General features: G+C 33.8%; 1 protein-coding gene across 1 annotated transcript in view; it reads right to left on the bottom strand.

Moving 5' to 3' along the window:
- Positions 1-224: 224 nt before the first annotated feature.
- CPNE8 (copine 8) overlaps positions 225-19616 on the bottom strand; it is a 177437-nt gene continuing 158045 nt past the window's right edge. Inside the window, exons 17-20 of the mRNA XM_054591256.1 lie at positions 16412-16514; positions 14748-14805; positions 9781-9854; positions 225-1809 (exon numbers count right to left, since the gene is read on the bottom strand). Of these exons, the coding sequence (XP_054447231.1) occupies positions 1621-1809; positions 9781-9854; positions 14748-14805; positions 16412-16514 (424 nt within the window). The 3' untranslated portion in view covers positions 225-1620. The remainder of the gene's footprint in view (positions 1810-9780; positions 9855-14747; positions 14806-16411; positions 16515-19616) is intronic.

The raw sequence follows: 19616 nt of genomic DNA, 5'->3' as shown, positions 1-19616 counted from the left end.
TAATAAACTATAGTGGCATACATATTTAAGCTCAGTAAAGGAAATCATCAGACTCTGGGTCATTTTAAATAAAATTTACAAAGCAAATAGGTATCCTTTTAAAGATTTTAATACATACTTAAAAATGGACAGTTTAGTATTACATAATTATATAATATTGATACTGTTAGATATGTGGATGTATATATTTTTCTTTTCAGTAAAATAGTTTCATGCTTATAAAAGTCACCCTAAGTCAACTTTGGACAAAGAGAACAACATACAGTAAAAATAAACCAAGTAATAAATGTATAAGTAAGGAAAACATTATAAAGCAGTTACATTATTGACACAAAAGAAAAAATAAATACACTTTTCTATTATTTAAAGGCAGTTCACAATCATTTCCAGGAATTCTGTGAGGATTTAAGGCCATTTGTTCTAAGGAAATGCTTTAACTTAGACACATCACAAAACTGTAATACTTGTAAAAACTGTACATGCAAAAACTCTTTACAATTAATTGTGGACAGGCAGATTAGTATATAGGAGTAGGTTATTTCACAAATGTATTGTGCACTAAGTCACATGGTTGTGTATATTTAACTGGGAATTTCACCAAAAAACTTCCAGCCAGTGCACCTTTGTGTGGCAATGCAGAAAGATGGTAAGGAATCCAAGAGCGCCAGTATCCCTTTGAATTAAAATATCTAGACAAGGTAAAATGGAATAAAAAGTTTAAAATTTCTGCTACATGGTTCACAGTTAAATATTTTGGGTTTTAGTCTTGCTAAATAGCATTATAATATAAAGAGGCTACTTTTTTTACACAAAGTGTTTTGTGTGCATTTACAGTTCACAATGTTTGACTTTTTAAAAATTTCTACTTAGCAGTACAGAACATAAACTGACTGCAGTCTAAATTTAGAATCCAAGCTCCATGGAAAATGCACATTCTTACAGGATATACATCTGCTAAGCTGAAACTCCCATACCTGGCAAATGCGGAGGAACTGATTACTAAGCAGATGCAGCTTCGTAAGACAATTCACTCACTGAAGAAATGTGAAAGTATCTGTCCTTTTCCTTGTTTGCAACTGTGTTTGTCCAGACAGCCATTCAAAGAGATATTGCTCTTGTAATTATAGCTATTGCAGTTTAGAAGACAAAGGATTCAATATTCAAAACTCTTATTCTTAAGAACAGTTATAAAAGTATTGAAATTTAAAAAGTAGTAACATGTAAACATTGATACAGAAAGACTGCTTTCCTATACACACAGCAGTCGAGGACAATATTTTAGTTAAAAACATAGTTTGTGCTTTTTCCCAACAATACATTGGAAATTAGCTATTTCTGTCCAAAAAAAAGAAAAAGAAAAAAAGAAAAGTAAAGGTTCAGAGAAGACATCCATATTTTGCTTCAAGCATTCAAACAATTTTTCTGTTGCTCATGCAACAACCATATTTACAGTTTTGGTTTAGGAAGAGAATAATTTTGGATCCCAGAAAGCATATTAACCAGTACTGCTGCAAACGGAGAAAAGGTTCTCACTCCCTGGTTCATTACCGAGCACCAGGACCAAGCTTGACTCAGCATTTCTAACTGACACGTCGTTAACGTTAACGTTTCGGAGCACAGTCATATTTGAGTCTGTAACACATGTGTAGGTGGGGTGTACGGGGGAGGTGCAGGCGATGGCTTGATTCCTCGGGCCCTCATGTAAGAGAGGAACTGCTCAGGGATCTCAGCTAGGACATCTTTAGCCAATCTAGCCATACTCAGTATGTGGTTGCCGCTTCTGTCAATATAATCTCTGAAAGGCACAAACTACAGAGCAGAAGTGGAAGAAGGTTAATTCACAGACTTTAGCACGCTAGTTAATAGACACAAAAATCAGTACATGTAAATGTTTGGTTGTAGGAGTATCGGAGAAGACGAGTCATGGGAGATGGTCAGTAAATCCTATGCATTTTAAAGATACTTGATTCATGACAGATAACGGTGAGCATAACTTTCTAATATAAACTTTACCTGAAAAGGGAGGCAACTGTTTTCTATGTTTCCCCCTCCCCCAATAACTCGTGTCTCCTGGTCCCTATATGTCCGTGATGTTGCTTACATGGGTTTTGTAGTTTTGAGTTCTCTACCTAGCCTGACTCCCAATAGGATGGATCACGGAACCACTTCGGGGCTCAGTTTCTTGTCAAATGAAGTTAATCCATGCCTAATTCAGATTTCAAAGCAGAAATATTACCCAACGAAGGGCAAAAAACATAGTGTATATTGTTAAAGACTCCTAAACACATGCAAAGTATTTTAAATTATGATTAAAATACCAAATTATAAGGACATGGATATGAAATTCAGACAGTTGGTATTAGTAGGACCCTGAAATACAGGGTGGGGAAAAAGTAGGCTAACTGTTGTTTGTTTGGAGAATAATACAATAATTAATAAATAATACAAGAATAAACTCTGTGTTTCAAGTATTTACAACTGTAAATCTATTTTTGCTCTACCCTGTGTTCAGTACATTGAGTCTTCCCCAGTGTTCATTTTTTTATGTTATTTTGAAAGGCAAACAAACAAACAAAAGAGCTCAGCATGAGATTTTGCTATACTTCTTATGGAAGTATCATCATTCTTATTTTTACATCATATAAAAACGACTGCTCTATCTTTATGTAAGCAATTATGTGAGAGTCCTTATCAGCTCAACCCCAGATACTCTGGCAATAGATTGCCTGATTCCATCCTCATTTCTAATGATACTTAAATTAATAAACACAGTGCTGTTTCAGGGCATTTGTTCAATTTCCCCTTAGAGACATGATGATTCCTGAAGCAATTTGGAAATGATTGGAACTGCTAATGTTGTGGTAATTCAGGAACACAGTAATTTTAGGTCTTAGAGAAAAAGCAGAGTGAAGACATTTTAGGACATTGAACAATTTCTAAGTGTAATGTTTGAAATTAAATCATTTGCCCTAGAGAAAGAGTGAACACACTCCCATCTCATACATAACTGTTTTAAACTTACTTTGAAAAACTTACTCTTGATTTAAGCAGTTACTCAAAATGTGATTTCAGAAAACAACTGTTATTAGGAAGCAGGTTTTAAAATGTCAGGTTGCTACAGTTAAACCAAGTAAAAATTTTAAGAAGTCAAATAGAAGGTGTAACACCTTTTACATACAATGAAAATAGTGTCTTTTAAGGAAGGGTAGAAAAATCACTCCTTAAAATAAAATAAGACACACAGTAGGCAGAAGCATACCTATATGACCCATTTTACCCTATCTAGTTGAGGAGGAAAACTCAACTGTTTGAGACAGAAAAGAGGCAATTCTTACTCTTACCCCTAAAAATAGCTAAGTATGGATAAGAAATAAAACTAACAGAGCAAATATCATCTTCAGCTGAGAAAAGAAGGGGATATGAACTTTTGTGAAATTGTATTAACTATGGACAAGACATTTTTAATTTTAAAAAATCGAAGAGGTGCAAAAAAAAAAGTTAACTTTTATTTTTCTCTCTGAGACTATAATTAGAAAAGTGAGAAAATAGCAATCAACATAGTTAAGGATTAATGAGAAAAAGATGTCTCATTGTAGCTACAATTATTTTCATTTTTGTTTTAAAAGTTTAAAAGTTAACATCTAGTAATGTTGGTATGGCTCATATACGTCTAATTACCTTTTAGGCTGTTTTTTTAAAAGTTTTTTTTTCCCCCCAGAATATGCAGCTCTTATTTACCTTTCAGGGAAATGCCGACACCTCCAGCAAATAGCTGATTCCTCCACAGGGAAGAGCTCACTTGCCTTGTACTGCCTTTACCTCAACTTTGCTCTTATATTTTTATTTGATTCTTTACCTTTCTTCTACACCAGGTATACTAAACTCATTTACCTTTTTACCACTATTCTTACAAATTCTGGAATTAGATTTCCCAGGTTGAGACGCTGGTTCTGCTACTTATTAGCTGTATGATCTTGGACAAGTTGCTTTCCACTCTTTGCCTCATTTTCCTCTTCTATAAAGTGAGAATAATAACATCTACCTACTTCATTAGACTGTTAATAGTAAGTTGACATGTAAAGTGCTTAAAATAGTACTCAACTCATAATATGTACTATATATAAGAATTATGATCATCATTACCATAACTATTCATCACTTTATACATTATATATTCAATATAAATATGAAACTATCTTCTTAATAGTATTATATTTATATTCTTATTAAACACTAAATACAAGGAATATTCTTATCAATTTGATCTTCAGACTTAAGTACAGTATCAGTACTGTAATCTAAAATAGTAATTCCCGGCCTTTTTGTAATTTTAAAACATCTGCTATTCCACCTTTCCAGCAAATCCTACACGATGTGCTAAATTTTTTATTGAAGTAAGTTAAAATTTATTTTTAAGAATGTCATGATATTCCGGAATGTCAAAACTAAGAACCATGATCATATAGATATCGTTATACTCATCTAAAAATATTTTTATAAATAATGGATAAGAAAAATATATATCACATCAAGGGCATAGATACGTCCCTTGAGTACTAAGGGACCTTGCCCCAGACTGAAAATGACTATTATCAATAGGAGTGTACCTCATCCCACATGCGTGTTTGGTGTAGAAAAAAAAATATTGAGAACCTACTCATTCATCTAGATTACCTAAACCTTTTCCAAAGGGACATTCATCAGTTCAGTCATGTCAGGATGAAAATGACAAGTCACTCCATTCCCTTTACTTGTTACTAATGTCGTATCTTAGAGTTTTCATGAAAAAATATATGCCCTCTTTCTTAAACTATTGCTCATATCCTTCTACAATCACAGTCTTCCACTCCACCTCTTAGACCACCCTGCTTATTATCTCCTTTAATTACTCCTTTATGATCACTGTATTTGAGGACCTCCTATTCAGAGTAATTTCCATGTATTTGTGAATGAATTATCATTGACTATTATTACAAATTAACTTGGACTCTTAAAATGCTTGGGTTAGACGAATAAATGAATTCTGTTTTGTAAAAGTATAGCGTATCCTTCTACTCTACATCCTTCTCCTAGCATCCATCCACTAGAAGGAATATCTTCCTCAAGGCTGCTCTGCTGGCTGGCTTTGCCTATTTGTGAAAGCAAGTTTAAATTAGTCTGGGCAAACGGGCTTTTAGTTGTTGTTCTGCTAAATATTACTTGATTGTTCCTACTGTGCAGAGCTCCATTAGTGATTTTCAAGTCTAAGTCTTCAAGGTTATTATATTCCTTTTAATAGAAAATATGATTTGAATATAATTTTAAGAAAATGATAGGCTGGCCAGCAGCTGTATCCAACCAAGAGAACTGATGTTGCTTTATGAACAATGCCCAATCCATATCAGAAGCAAGCAAACAAACTCATTTAAGTTTTACAATAACAACCATAGGATCTCATCCTGATTACTGTTTATACTATTGTCATATGAGATTGAGTCCTGAGGCAATGAATATAATCACACATAAGGCTGACTAGTGTCATTTGTCAAGGTACAAGCACTATGAAATAGTGACATAAAATGCCTTCCCACTGGATTATGCCAACACACTAACTAATGATAACTGGTACTGATATTAATGAATTTATTTAGCAACTGGTAAGTGGGCTTTTGCTAGGAGATTCAGTAAAATATCTTACAATATTTAATTTTTATAAGCATGTTTTCCATATTTTGAGCTTACAGAAGAGGAAGCTGAAACTTGGAGAATTTAATTAACTTACCAATTATCAGATAGTTAGTTATAAATATCCATCATTATTTGAATCCAAATTAATCTTACTCAGATACATTAACCATGACAGTAATATGAAAAGGGGAAGAAATCCTAATATTCTTCATTAGAATTTTGCATTTTAGGAGAGTAGCTTTGTTATCACACAAAGAATATAGGTTTTAGAATCAGAACTTGGTTGAAAATTTGGATCAGCCAACTTATGATCTAAATGACTTTGTATAAGTTGTTTAACACCCCATCTTGGGTCTCAGTTTCCTTGTTTATAAATTATTATAAGGCAAAAGCTGATCAGTATTTTTATTTTCAGGAATATATAAAGTGATATACAAATATAGTTCTAAAAAAAATTAGTTCAAGTGTGTGGAGAGAGACCGTTGCAAAAAGTGGTATAGTGGGAAATTCCACTATACCAAATCAAAATGTAGGATTTTAATCAACCCAATGAGAGGAAGGCTATTTCAGTAAAATGAAAAGAGAAAATAAGAGAACGATCAATGGAAATGCATGATGCAAAGATAATTAATAGTCCTATGTGTCTAGACAGTGCGCGCGTGCGTGCGTGCGTGCGTGTGTGTGTGTGTGTGTGTGTGTGTTTAGCTAAAGAGGAAGACTGGGGTTAGGGCATGGAGACTCTTAAATGCCATTCAAAATCTGAGTTTAAAATTTTAAACAGAATATTTGTTTAAAATTTTAGAGTCAAACATTTTAAGATTAAACTGTGACTCTACTTTTTATTAGCTTGTGACTACAAACAGGAGAAATTAAATTTCATTTCTTCTTTTTTAAAATATGGTAATCAAAGTACTTGTCTCAACAAAGTCAAGTAAGGACTGAATGAAGCAATGCTATTGCTCTTAGTCTACCTAGGACATGAAGGACTTAATAAATGATTCCATGTCAATATTATATGAAGAAGCTGGATATCACTTAGGACTTGACAATATAATGAAAACCCCATCTACTACCCCCGATTATCTGCTGAAACTCAAGCTACCTACTATTATTTGCAGCCTTAGGTTACTGTCCACTTAAGAAATTTGGAGTTTTGGTTGCTATGCATTAACTTGATGAGCTTCAAAGTGGAAATGTAAGAAAGCCTAAATAGACCCTATTTTCTGATAATAATTTAGCCAGCAGTGTTTACTGCATTAATTATGACGGCTTAGATAGTTTCTGATGATGGGAAGATTGATAATGCCATTCTTTGTGTGCCCTTGCAACTCTGATATCCTAAATATTCAAAGGTATTTCTATTTTTGAAAATAACTCATTTTAAAAAATGTTTTAGTGGATGGCAGAAGCTGGAAAACTGTAATGGTGGAATGTTTTTAAAATCTTATTCAAGATGAGAGAGAGGATGCTAATTGTTCTTCAATTCAATAAGATAGTGTATGTAAATGATTACCTTGCTTGCTATTTTTAAAAGGCCAATCGCCATTTAGGAATTTCTCCATTAAATTAGAAAAGGGTATATATCAAATCTCCTTAACTAAATGTAGTCATGTAAGTCAAGATGTCACTGTCATTCAGGAGCTACTGATGCTCTGAGGACATTTTAATTTTGTGTTCCGAATCTGTAAAATTTCATAGCTCTTCCAGTTCAATTTTATGGGGTAAAATCCCTTGAGTGTTTAGCTGTTTCCCCAGGTGCCTTCAAAACCTTTGGGGATCCCAGAATCATTTTATGGAAGTGGACTGGTCTTAAGGATTCTAATGTAAAGGAGAGGAAATATATAATTATACTTATATGACCTTAACTGATAAGTGACAAAGTATTTTCATGTGTTTTACTTCCCTTAAGACTCACAACATCATAGGAAGAGCAAAGATGAATTTAGAGTTAATGAGAAACAAAGGCTCAAAGAGACTTATTGACTTGTTCAGAGTGCTAACAATATAGTTTCATTGAACTGAGTCCTTTAGCAATGTTCTGTCCAATATAGCACACCCACTGAGAGACTAAATACTTTCATGATCAGGGAAATTGTTATTTTAAGAACTGCTGGCTATCACCAACACAATATATAAGTTCTCTTAAAGAAAACCTTAAAACATGACCAATCTTAAGCAAGTAATACTAAATTTCCCATCAGCATCATTTAGATAATACCATGAGACATGGAGTTGCCTCTATTAACTTTATAAAAATGCATTACCACACCAACATAACATATTCCAAAGGACTTCAAATTCATATTTCACTTTAGTAATTTAATAGTTGGAAACTGTGAGCCAGACATTATGGAGAACTTTTAGGTAAATTGTAATCACTTGAACCTATAGTTATGCTAATGAGTTCAGGTGAATAATCATGGGTGTAATTGTGGAAATAAAATACCACCGGGTTCTTAAATAGATGACCGTATTACTAGGTTCCCTTTCTTAGCTGCTTCTAACCTAATCATTCATATGTGTGCACACACGCTTTTTTACTCTACCAAGAATGTTAGATTGAAAAGTCATATTTAATTATCTTTTTTTTTGGACTCTCAACCAAGGATATGTTTTTACTGATTTCTGGAGAGAGAGGTGGGAGGTAAGGAAGAGACAGACAGAGAGAGAGAGAGAGAGAGAGATCAAAGTGGGACACATCGATCTGTTTCCTCCCTGATGCACTGCAACTGGAACTGAACCTGCAACTTAGGTATGCGCCCTGCCTGGGAATCAAACCTGCAAAGTTTTGGTGTACGGGATGATGTTCCAAACAACTGAGCCACCCAGCCAGGGCCATATTTAATGATTTTTTTGTTAAAAAAACTGTTATACAAATATGTCTTATTTAAAATTTAATTTTGCTGACTGATTAAGAACAATGCTTTTAAATCTTTATCAACATTCATCTCTATATTACTATATTCACAAGTTACTTTATGTTATATTCTCCCTCAAATTACTTTAATAATTTTTTATTGTATTTTACTGAGTTCTATTTCAGGACTCAGTAAAATACAATACACATTATATTTTTTCATATACATAATCTCATTTAATCCTTACAACCATGCCTGAACACTGAAATTTAGAAAAGCTTTCTAGGTTATCACAATTGGACAATACAAGATTTCAACCAAATTCTGTTGGATTCCAAATTAGATTGTCTTAATGACTGTACTATGGGGAATATATCGGTTATTATCTAGGAGAAAGTATTGAAATCCATTGCTTGCTCCTCCAAAACTTTCATATTATGTGCTTAAATGAAACTGACACCTTATTCACTTTCCTATTTAAGAAGGTAAACCTCACAGCCTTCTTCCCCTTCTGACATCCTAAAAGACATGGAGACTAAAGTATGCAGAAATTTAGTTGAATTAACTTCTTGTTTTTAATTATAAATTTTATTATATTGGTTACTAATTAATTTTCTTTCTATTCACTCCTAGCATAGTAGGCTTTAGTTAATTATTCTTTTTAAATTCTAACAGAATTGTGAATCATATATATAATATATCATTATATATTGTTATATGTTATTTTACGGTTATATATAATTCATATATTTTATATATAATTTATATATTTATGGTGATTTTAAGAGCTCTTCTTTTTTAACCAAAATATATCAAGAAAGTATGACAATATCTACACTTTTGGTTTGTTTATACTTTATTTACCTACTCTGCATAGCTGTTTTAAAATATATTAAGTCTTCGTTGCAGACTAAATAATGATTAAATAAGCATTATAAAAAGTCCATTATGTTTCTAGATTCTAATCTTACTAAAAATCTTAATACTTTCTGGTAATAATAAAGTAGGTAATAATAAAACAGTAATAAAAATAACTTACTAACAATTCTCTTTTACATACCATGAATCTAAAGTCCAGAGGAAAGTCATTGGTGCTTATTGTAGGCCCTGTTACTTAATGGGAATATCATAGAGAATCCACCATTAAATTGAACAGAACCTGAGATGCTTAATTTCAATTTGTTGATTTATTAATCAGAACTGACAAGGGCTGTTCACAATGACCAAACTAAATAATTTTCATTAAATTTCTTACCTGCACAATGTCCCTTTCAGCATATTTTCCTCTGGAGGAAACTCTTACATCATCACCATCCAACTCAATCATTGCTTGAAAATAAAATAGAATTAGTTATCCAGTATATTTTATCCATTTACTAAAACAATGTAGGCAATAAGGAAATCAAGATGTATGAAGTAGCAACATATCCTATGTAAAGGCAGAGAGCTGTTGATCCCTTTATCGTCTGTCATTTCTCCCACAGAACTTGACTGGGGTAAATTCTACAAATGAAGGAAACAAGCCAGCACATCCCGTGACCCTTTGAAAGCCTAGAGTGAATGCATATAGAACAGTCTTTGGATGCATCTGCCCATCCCAGGGGCTCTCAAATCTGGCTTATATTCTTTAAATGACTGTTTGAACAAGTGATATAATCCATTCAATTTTATGTTTTTTTCCCTAAGTTAAGAAACTTGGTGCTAATCATCACAGAATGTCCAATAACAATTTGAACTTTATTCTTACTGAAACTACAGCAAAGCTACATATCCATATTGCTCAATTTCCACTTTAAAAATAGATTTAAAAACAAAGAAACATTTGTTCTGCCCTTCTACTGATTGGATTAAGTATGATTTTTCTGAATATGATATTTTGTTGTTTAAGAGAAATTTCAACGTTACATGGACCAACTGGTATGTGGGAATGGCATGATGTAAGGGTTCATTGGGTGATGCAGTAATGGAATGCTGCAATTAAGAACATTTTCTAGAGTTTATTAGATTTTCAGTGAGAATTCTCTAAATAATTAATTACATGAGTAATGCTAATTTGTGCTTAAAGTATAATTTTATTACTGATAATTCATTTTCTATACACATGACATTCACTAGACTCATAAGAGCCACTTGCAATTACAATGTTTGCCTCTCAACCTTCCAAAAATTATTGCTCAGTAAGAATATAATCCTCAACATTTTTTTTTTGTTATTTTCCTCAGTGCATGAAAAATGCATTTGGGTTAAAGACATTATTTTAAATTTTATTTTTCTACACATGTTTATGAGTCAGTGCCTGGGCTGAATCATCGCTAGTACACATAACTGACAGAGCCACCACTCAATTTGCTTAGACAGACAACATATGTCATAAATTAGCAAAATGTGTGTGAGTATATGACTGATAATAAGGTAATTAACTTATTCAAAACACAGAAGACCTATTTTTGTCTCCCCTATTTTTTAGGGATATAAATAAGAGAACTCATTATATTCAAATATTTTCAAGAGTTTGTTCCTCTTTTTGGTCTAGGTTTGTATTCAAAATTTTCATGTTATTTTGATACAAATGTATATTGATAATGACATGCCAGCAGTTCTTCTTTACTACTGAATTTGCTGATTAAAGAAAATGACAGTTATTCAGGCAATATATTAGAATGCGATTCTATAAAGCAGGGGAGTCCCAAGGCATGACCCAGGATGGCTATGTTTGCGGCCCAACACAAAATCGCAAATTTACTCAAAACACTACTTAATTACTGTTTTATACTAAGTTTTATTACTTAGCTATGGATATTCTCTATCCATAACGGTGATCACAAACTTGGGACCTGCCAGACGATTTTAAAAAATTATTGAAAGGGCTGCTGTATAATTAGGGTTATTATGTGATGACTTTTTTGCTTATCTCTGATGATGGGTATCATGAAAATTATGCACATGCCTTTTTGTTTTTATGTTGGGTTTTTTTTTGGCTCATCAGTTTTTGTTAAGTTTGTGTATTTAATGTGTGGCCTAAGATAACTCTTCTTCTTCCAGTGTGGCCCAGAGACACCAAAAGGTTGGACACCACTGCAAAGTATCTACCACTTCCAGAGTATCTTATGGGGTAAAAGGCTGCATGTGGCAAGACTACACTTTTGAGAGCAAGGAGAAAAGAAATGGTGTGCAAGTGGTGGGAGGGTAACATTCACCCTTCAGGTTTTCGGACTATCTTGTCCTCAAGGGGCCTGATGTTGTAAGCCCCAGTTCCCCACCAGTATCTGACCTTGGGAAAAGGTGTATGTGGGATAGACGTGAGATGCTTTCTAGCCACAGGAGATGGGGTGAAACTAGAGTCCATTCTAGTTCTTCCCTTCTCCTAATGTGAGTGGGTCAAAGCAGGTAGCAAGATGCTGCTTTAATTTGACTTTTTGCCTTTTAAGGATAAAGAAGTCCCACCTTGAAAAATCTTTCTTCTTAAATGAAGGTGCTCTATAAAGGAGTAAAAAGTCACTGGGGGGAATTTTTACAGAAAGCTGTAAGTTGTTCTTATTAAAATACAGAAATAAGAAATTTGAATGTGCATTAGTCTAATAGTTTATTCCTACTCCCTCAACCTTCAAGGAATGGATGACAAAATATTCCCTTTCTTGTCCATGCAAACAATGTCCTTCTGGTCAAAAAGCTGTAGATGATGGATTGAGGTGTTTAACTGATAAGATTTGCAGGTTTTATTATTTTTTTCCCTATTCCGGTCTGTAAGTATGCATATAAACTTACTCTATGGTAGCCTTGGAAATGAGTGCCCGAGAAAAGCCCTTCTGATAAGACAGCAGCAATTTGAATGTAAGTTGGAGATTTTCTATATTAAACATGAGTATTCTGTCCTTTTCTTCTTAGTCATGTATGTGTTTTGAAAGGAAAGAAAAAAAATCCTTTAGAGAAGCATCTAATGTCTCCTAGTGGAATAACCTACTTTTCTAGTGCCAGACCTGGAAGGTTGTCCATCCTATTTAAACTCCCATCCTGGTGAAAGCAGGAACCAAGTGTTGAAGGACCCTAATCCCCTGTCCACAGATTTGCCAGAAGAAAGTTTCACTCTAATCCCCAGGAGAGAATTCTACTGTAAAGTCAACTACCCTACAATCTTCCCTCACTCTTCCTTGTGGACAAAGGGAGGATTCATGGGATTAATGAGATTAGGGGAAGAAATTGACCTCCCATCTCTCTCTTTGGAGCTGCCTATCCTCAGGCTGAAGGCAGTTCCTCCCTTGGCATGCTTACTGGGCAAGCCTCTGCTCCTGGATGGAGGAGGCCCGGAGATAAGGGCGAGGTCATTTCATCTTGGGGGAAAAAAGCAGTGGGAAGTCTGCCTCTGGGCACAGGTTAACCCAAAGTCTCCAGTTCTGCATCACTAGTAATAAAGCTTATTTTCTGGTCTCTGCCTGAGCATTTCCTGCATATCTTTTTTTTTTTTAGTTCCTCCAGGAAATCAGGGAGGGAAATGATGAATAATCATACCTCAAAATGCTAATAAATAATTCATTAGGAACTAAAGAAAAAAACAAAATAAATAGTGGTGTCTTCTGCATTAAATAGAAATATATGATTAGAAATATACACCAGGAAGGGTCAGTGGATCTGTATTCAAACATTATGTGTGAGGGCTCTTGATGAATAGGGGACTAGGGTTTACCATCTCTGAGTTCACATGCCTAATAGTGGAGTTCCATACGAGTTTGAGAGGCCTGAAATGTACCCAACCAGAGGTGTATCCTTGAGAGGCAAAAGCAAATTATTAGCTGAAAAAGAAAGTATGAGTTATTTTAACCTAGCCATGGGTAAAGACTGTGAATCTGTCTGTTACTAATTAATGCAGATGATCAAGTGCACAAAGCATTAAGAACAAAGATGTGTTTTAGCTTTCTTGACTGCAGAGAAGGGTGTCATATTCATGCCTGAAATACAATGCAAACAGACACAAATATCCAAAGACAGAGAAAATATCAGCAGAAGCAGCAGCCATGGGGCTAAACGACTTTTTTACTTTAGGGAATGGAAAATTATGATGAAAAGGAGGACCAGCCCAGCACAGAATCAAAGGAAGGACTTCACAGAGTCAGCGATATAATTTTGCCTGTGGTTCTTTATCTGAGGCAGACAGATCTACACTCCCTTTCTGAAGGAGGTCCTGGTGATTAAATGAGAATGAACCCCATGATAATCATACTAAAATTAGCCACCTACATGCCTAAATTAACTTGTTAACATACCAAAGGTTGTTCCAAATATTCTAAAATTATTTTCATATCCAAAGTCCCAAGCTAAAGAAACTGTCATTGTTATATAAAACACCTGAACCAGGTGACTGTTACGAGGTCATGCAGGTGCTGTCCAACACAGATGTCTCTTAAAGGAATTCACCGGATAACTAGTAAGAGACTATCCTTTCTTAACTCACAACCTAGGCATGTGCCCTAACTGGGAATTGAACCCACAACCCTTTGGTGCATGAGATGATGCCCCAACCAACTGAGACACCATGCCGGGGCTAACAGACTATCCTTAAAGAAGTTTGCCCAGATCACTAATTACACAAACACCTGTCACTGAGTTAGCATTTGGACAAGACCTGAGGCCAAACAAAAAACTACCTAGTAAGTCAATTTTGTGTAATTATATAAACTCAGTTTAAGCCTGATATGGTCATTTCTATTTTCATTTTGCACTTCATATAAAGGAACTTATATATTTATAAAGCTAATGTCTATCAACTAGCCTGGGACTGAAAATCCATTAAAGGAGCGTATTATGCTGGGTTAACATTTCTATTCACAGCCTGATGGTTTACTAATTTAGTGTTCATTCTCAAAGGTTTTTTAGTAAACCCAGAGAGTATTTTGCCTTCAGAACAAAAACTCAATTTATCACTCTGTGACTCTTTAAAAAATATTATTTTGAGCTACAAACCATCTCTATTGAAATGGAAAGATACATGTTGCATTAATCTATACTGGAGAGGCAATGTTCTACTCAGAAGACAATTTTTTAATTTGCTTTCCTTAATAGACTTCTCAGTGAGATATCTATATTTATGTCTATTGTACATGGACTTAATATGCACACATACATACACACTCACATTCATACATTTTCCAAAAAGTGACAGAAACTTAAGAGCATGATGAATTAGTGAAATAAACTCCCAAGGAATACTATTAAAATTTTATTACTCACCATCAAATTCTGCTGGTCCAACACCAACTATAATTATTGACATTGGAAGTTTTGAAGCCTTCAGAGAGAATACACAATTAGTTCACACTAAGAAATTCAGTTCTTAAGAATTTAGATGAAAGAAAAAATTAATATCCTGTTTTATTTTATCTTTTTACACAGATGTTCACTAAAGTAGTTATGAACATATTTAAAAAAACAGAATAATATACTTTATTCCACTCTTACGCTTGCCTAACGCTGTACATAGGCTAATAAAGTGGGACATTCTTCAGGAATGACCAGCCTTGGATAATATAAAAAATAAAAAGTATTGAGATTCAGCTTTCACTTGCTATTATCAGCCCAAATCTGCCTACGATGACTTTGGGTATCCTTAGTTTCTCTTTTTTCATGTTCTCTCTCCTCCCAGACAACTTTCAGTTGCAAAAGGGGGAAAAGAGTCACATATTTGTGAAATGGTAGCACCCTATTCTACCTCATTTTTACCCGAGTTTAGGAAAAACAATTTGTATAGCAAATAAGGGAATATAAATGATAATTACAGAAAGTTATTAGTGTGATTAATTTATATATTAAGTATCCATGAGGTTGTGTGGGTTACTGAATATGTTACAGAATGTTTTCTCATTATGTATATCACTTAAATGAAATCTTCGCTTTAAAATAATTTAATGGTAAAAATCTGAGATCTAGCTACAGATTCATGTAACACTATAGCAACCACATCTTCATCTATGAAGGTCACTGAATTATAAAAGACTATTCCTCAGTGCATCATGTCCTGTCAGTTCAAATCTACATTAAATACATATTTTAAAGTGTACACTAATGCCACTGACCAGAACACTAAAGAAATCAAGATAAACTGAACCCAATGTGTCTAGTTAAATAAATAAATATGTAAGCCTTTACTCTCCTGCCTCCTTTTTATGTTTGGTTTTTCTGAGCATATGCCTATAAAGCCCTTGATTTTTTCCCTACATGAAACTATTTTTCTCTCACACCAAAGAGCTAATTGTATTTTCTACATGCTATTGATAATTATGAAGTATGATAAACATTCATGCCACCCATTTTTACTGAATGTCTAGTTTGTGCCAAACATTGCTTAACCTGGATATAGAAAGGGGAGTAAAACAGAAATAATTTTATTGATTATAATCTAGTAAATGTAGATTGTATAGCTTATAGCTTAATAAAGACAATCAAATAATCTTTAAACATAATTAAAAATAATGAGAAAAATGTTTTTTGAACCAAGTCCAGTTCCTATCTAGCTCTAGAGGAATAGAAATCAGCACAGTTCTATAACTGAAACACAAATATTAAGAAATCTCTCACACAAATTGTAAAATTGTGTACATCAAACAGATAAACAAACACACGCATGCCTATAAAGGTAGTCTTATTACCTTAGTTATTTTTTATTTTTTTGGAAGTACCAGTAATTTTGTTACAACTCAGTTATCCATACCCTTAGTTTAGTACTTATGGATTAATGGTACAAATGTGTCTGAGTTGCCTAAGTAATGTTAACAATGCAACTGGCACCAAAGGCATGGGCATTTTGTTTCTCTGTGAAGTCAACAAGACCCTGGTCTCAACCTGAGTTGCACCATGCTGTCACCTTAGCCAGCCCAAGTTGAATGACTCCTGCTTACGTTCACTATAGACTCCTTCGTTTGAGCCATATCTGAGATGACACCGTCCGTCACAATCAGGAGCACAAAATACTGGGAGCCATCCTTTACAGAAGAAGCGTACCTGAAAGGCAGGAAAAGGGTAAAGAATACCACAGAACAGAAAACATTATTTATAAATATAAATATAAACATTATATAATGTGAAACAGTCAGCAAGCCTTTTAATCGCAGGAAAGTATTTAAACATATGTTAGGAGTCTACATCATGCAAATTCTCAAATGCACATTTTCCTGAACTAGCACACTTAAACAGCAGCAGCTTTACTGCATGCTGGCCCACAGAAATGCCTGGCTACCTTAGAAATGTATTTACTAATAAAAGGTGAGTTGGACAAGGGTATGTTTAGCACAGTGAAATGGATATACCTTTTGGAAACAGACATCCTGGCTAAGCAACATACTATGTGTATGATCTTCAGTAAATTACTTAAGCTATCTGAACTTTATTTTCTTAGTCTTAAAATCAAGATAACACACTTTTGTATTGTTGATAACACACTTTTGTATTGTTAATAATGAAACTGCATCTATGGTACTCAATATATAATGCAATTCTATAAGTTAACAATAATCTTAAGTGCTTTTTTTTGTGGAACTAGGCAGAGTTGATGGTTGTACAACATCAAAGAATGTGTTTAATGTCATTAAACTGTACACTTTAAAGTGGTTATTTTTATGTTATGTGAATTCCACCTGAATAAAAGAAAATACAACAGAAGAAAAGCTTTTTGAAACATTCATAGTTCAAGTTCTTAACACATCTTAAACGTATGAAAGCTGGGACAAAAAGACAAAATTAGGCATGCAAGACCATAAAAAAAAAAAAAAAAAAGGAAATCTTACCCTTTACAACTGCATGGGTGAATCTAGAGTATAATGCTAAGTGAAACAAACCAGTCACAGAGAGAACAGTACCGTGTGATTTTACTTATATGTGGAATCTAGTAATCTAAATAAACTAACAAACAAAATAGAAACAGACTCATAATACAGAGAACAGACTGATAGCTATCAGAGGGAATGGGGGTTGGAAAGCAGGATAAAAAAGTGGGGTACAGGAAGTAGAAGAGGTAAAGTGGGGATAAATGGTGATGGAAGGAGACTAGACTTGGGATGGTAAACACAATACAATGTACAGATCAGGCATTATAGAATTGTACATCTGAAACCTATGTAATAGCTTTAACCAATGTAACCCCAATAAAATAAATTAAAAATTAGGTCAATTATTCCCCACCCCCCAAAAAATTAGCCATGTAATAAGAATATAGTTCTTAAATAAGTTTATCAGCAGTACCACCAAATAATACCCAATAATTTAAAGGGAAACTTTATGCATGTTATATTTTATTATATCTACTTTCCATCATGTTGTATATTCTGTGTATCTAAATTATATTCTCAACAAGTAAACCTTTATGACCTTTAGTACATAACTAGCATGCAAGTCTTATGTAGTAATGAGCAATAATTATGGATAACTTTGGAGGTAGTGAACAAGAAGTCTTTGTTCTATTTCTGTAAAAATCATTAAGTGAATCAGAAAATTTGGGCTCAAAAAAACTGTAATTGATTACCAGTGAAATTCCTTCAAAGCCTAAGGAAGGAATCTTAAGGATCCTAAGGAAGCAAGTTTGAACAGGTCAGGGACAGATCAACAGCACAATATTTCAGGGCAAAACATTTCTTGGAGAGCAGAATTAACAACCATATGAACAAGAAAAATATTTACAACTTTGCCATAGACTAGAGAAACTAATAATTGCTCATGCTGCTAATAAAATAGTTTTACAGATAATGAAGAGACTACAGTAAGTGGCCTGTTCACAATACTATCTGTAAAGAGTATTAAACTTGTTTCTCAATATATAGTCAAAAATAGCCCCATGATACTGAAAAACTGATCTTGGACATTAAAATCTGTATTAACTTGATTGTAGCACAATCAATCAAATTCAATCCAAAGCAGATATGAGCCTCTTCTATTTTTCCCCTTATTTTTTTCCTTAAGAAAAGAAGTTGATAATCTCCCTTAGGAATTCATTTTTAAATTTTTAACCCTGAGGAGGTCACGGTTGCTGTGAGAGACACAAACAATTTTCTTAAATACCCATTATTTTTTTAAAAGCATTTCTTACTGACTACACTTCAGAAACACAGGGTTTTATATTTCATGTGATTAATTGAAGTTTATAAATAGTAGTAAGAAAAGCTTCTATGAGTACAATAGTAAGGCTTTTATACTTTTCCACATGATGTTCTTAAAATGACAAATTTCTACCAGGTTCAAAAACAACATGAAAAGTGGAGTATTATGCAATCTTAGAAATACCACTTCAATTAGCTTAATGGTCTGATTCTTTTTTTTTAATTTACTTTTTATTTCTCTCAATGCTTCTAGTTACCCATGGAGAAAGTCTCAGTTGTCAGTATGTATTTCTCCCCCAGCTTGAGTTATAATTGGTATAAAGAAAATTGCACATAATTAATGTATACAATTTGATGAGTTTAAACATATGTATACACTTGTGTTACCATCAAAACAATCAAGGTTATAAATAGATCCCTCACTTCCAAAAGTTTCTTTTTGTCCCTTTGTATGTGTTTATGTGTGTGTATGTGTTAAAGCTATTTAAAATAAAATCTGTCCTCTTAACAAAATTCTAAGTACACAATACTTTGTTAACTATCGGCACTATACGGTACAGCAGAGCTCCAGAATTTACTCACCTTGTATACATGCACTTTCATGTCAATTGAATAACTGCTCCACATAACCCTTTTCCTCAACCCCTGATAACCACCTTTCTATTGTCTACTTCTGTACATTTGACTGTTTCAGATGCCCCATCAAAGAGGAATCATGCAGTATTTGCTTTCCTGTGACTGTCTTCTTTCACATACCGTAATGTTTTCCAGGTCCATCCATGTTGTTGCAAATGGCAGGATTTCTTTATTTTTAAAGGCAGATGCATCTATCTCTTTGAGAACCTGATTTCAATTGTTTTGGATATATATTTAGAAGGGGGATTGCTGGTAGCTCAATTTTTATTTTTTGAGGAAGCTCTGTATTATTTTTCATAGTGGCTGTACCAACTTACATTCCCACAAACAGTGCACAAAGGTTCCATTTCTCCATATCTCACTAACACTTACCTTTTGG

The sequence above is a fragment of the Pteronotus mesoamericanus genome, unplaced genomic scaffold (assembly GCF_021234165.1).
Source record: "Pteronotus mesoamericanus isolate MK-2021 breed Mesoamerican mustached bat unplaced genomic scaffold, CSHL_Meso_final scaffold_21, whole genome shotgun sequence".
Lineage (NCBI taxonomy): Eukaryota > Metazoa > Chordata > Mammalia > Chiroptera > Mormoopidae > Pteronotus > Pteronotus mesoamericanus.
This window is presented reverse-complemented; position numbering and strand designations above follow the sequence as displayed.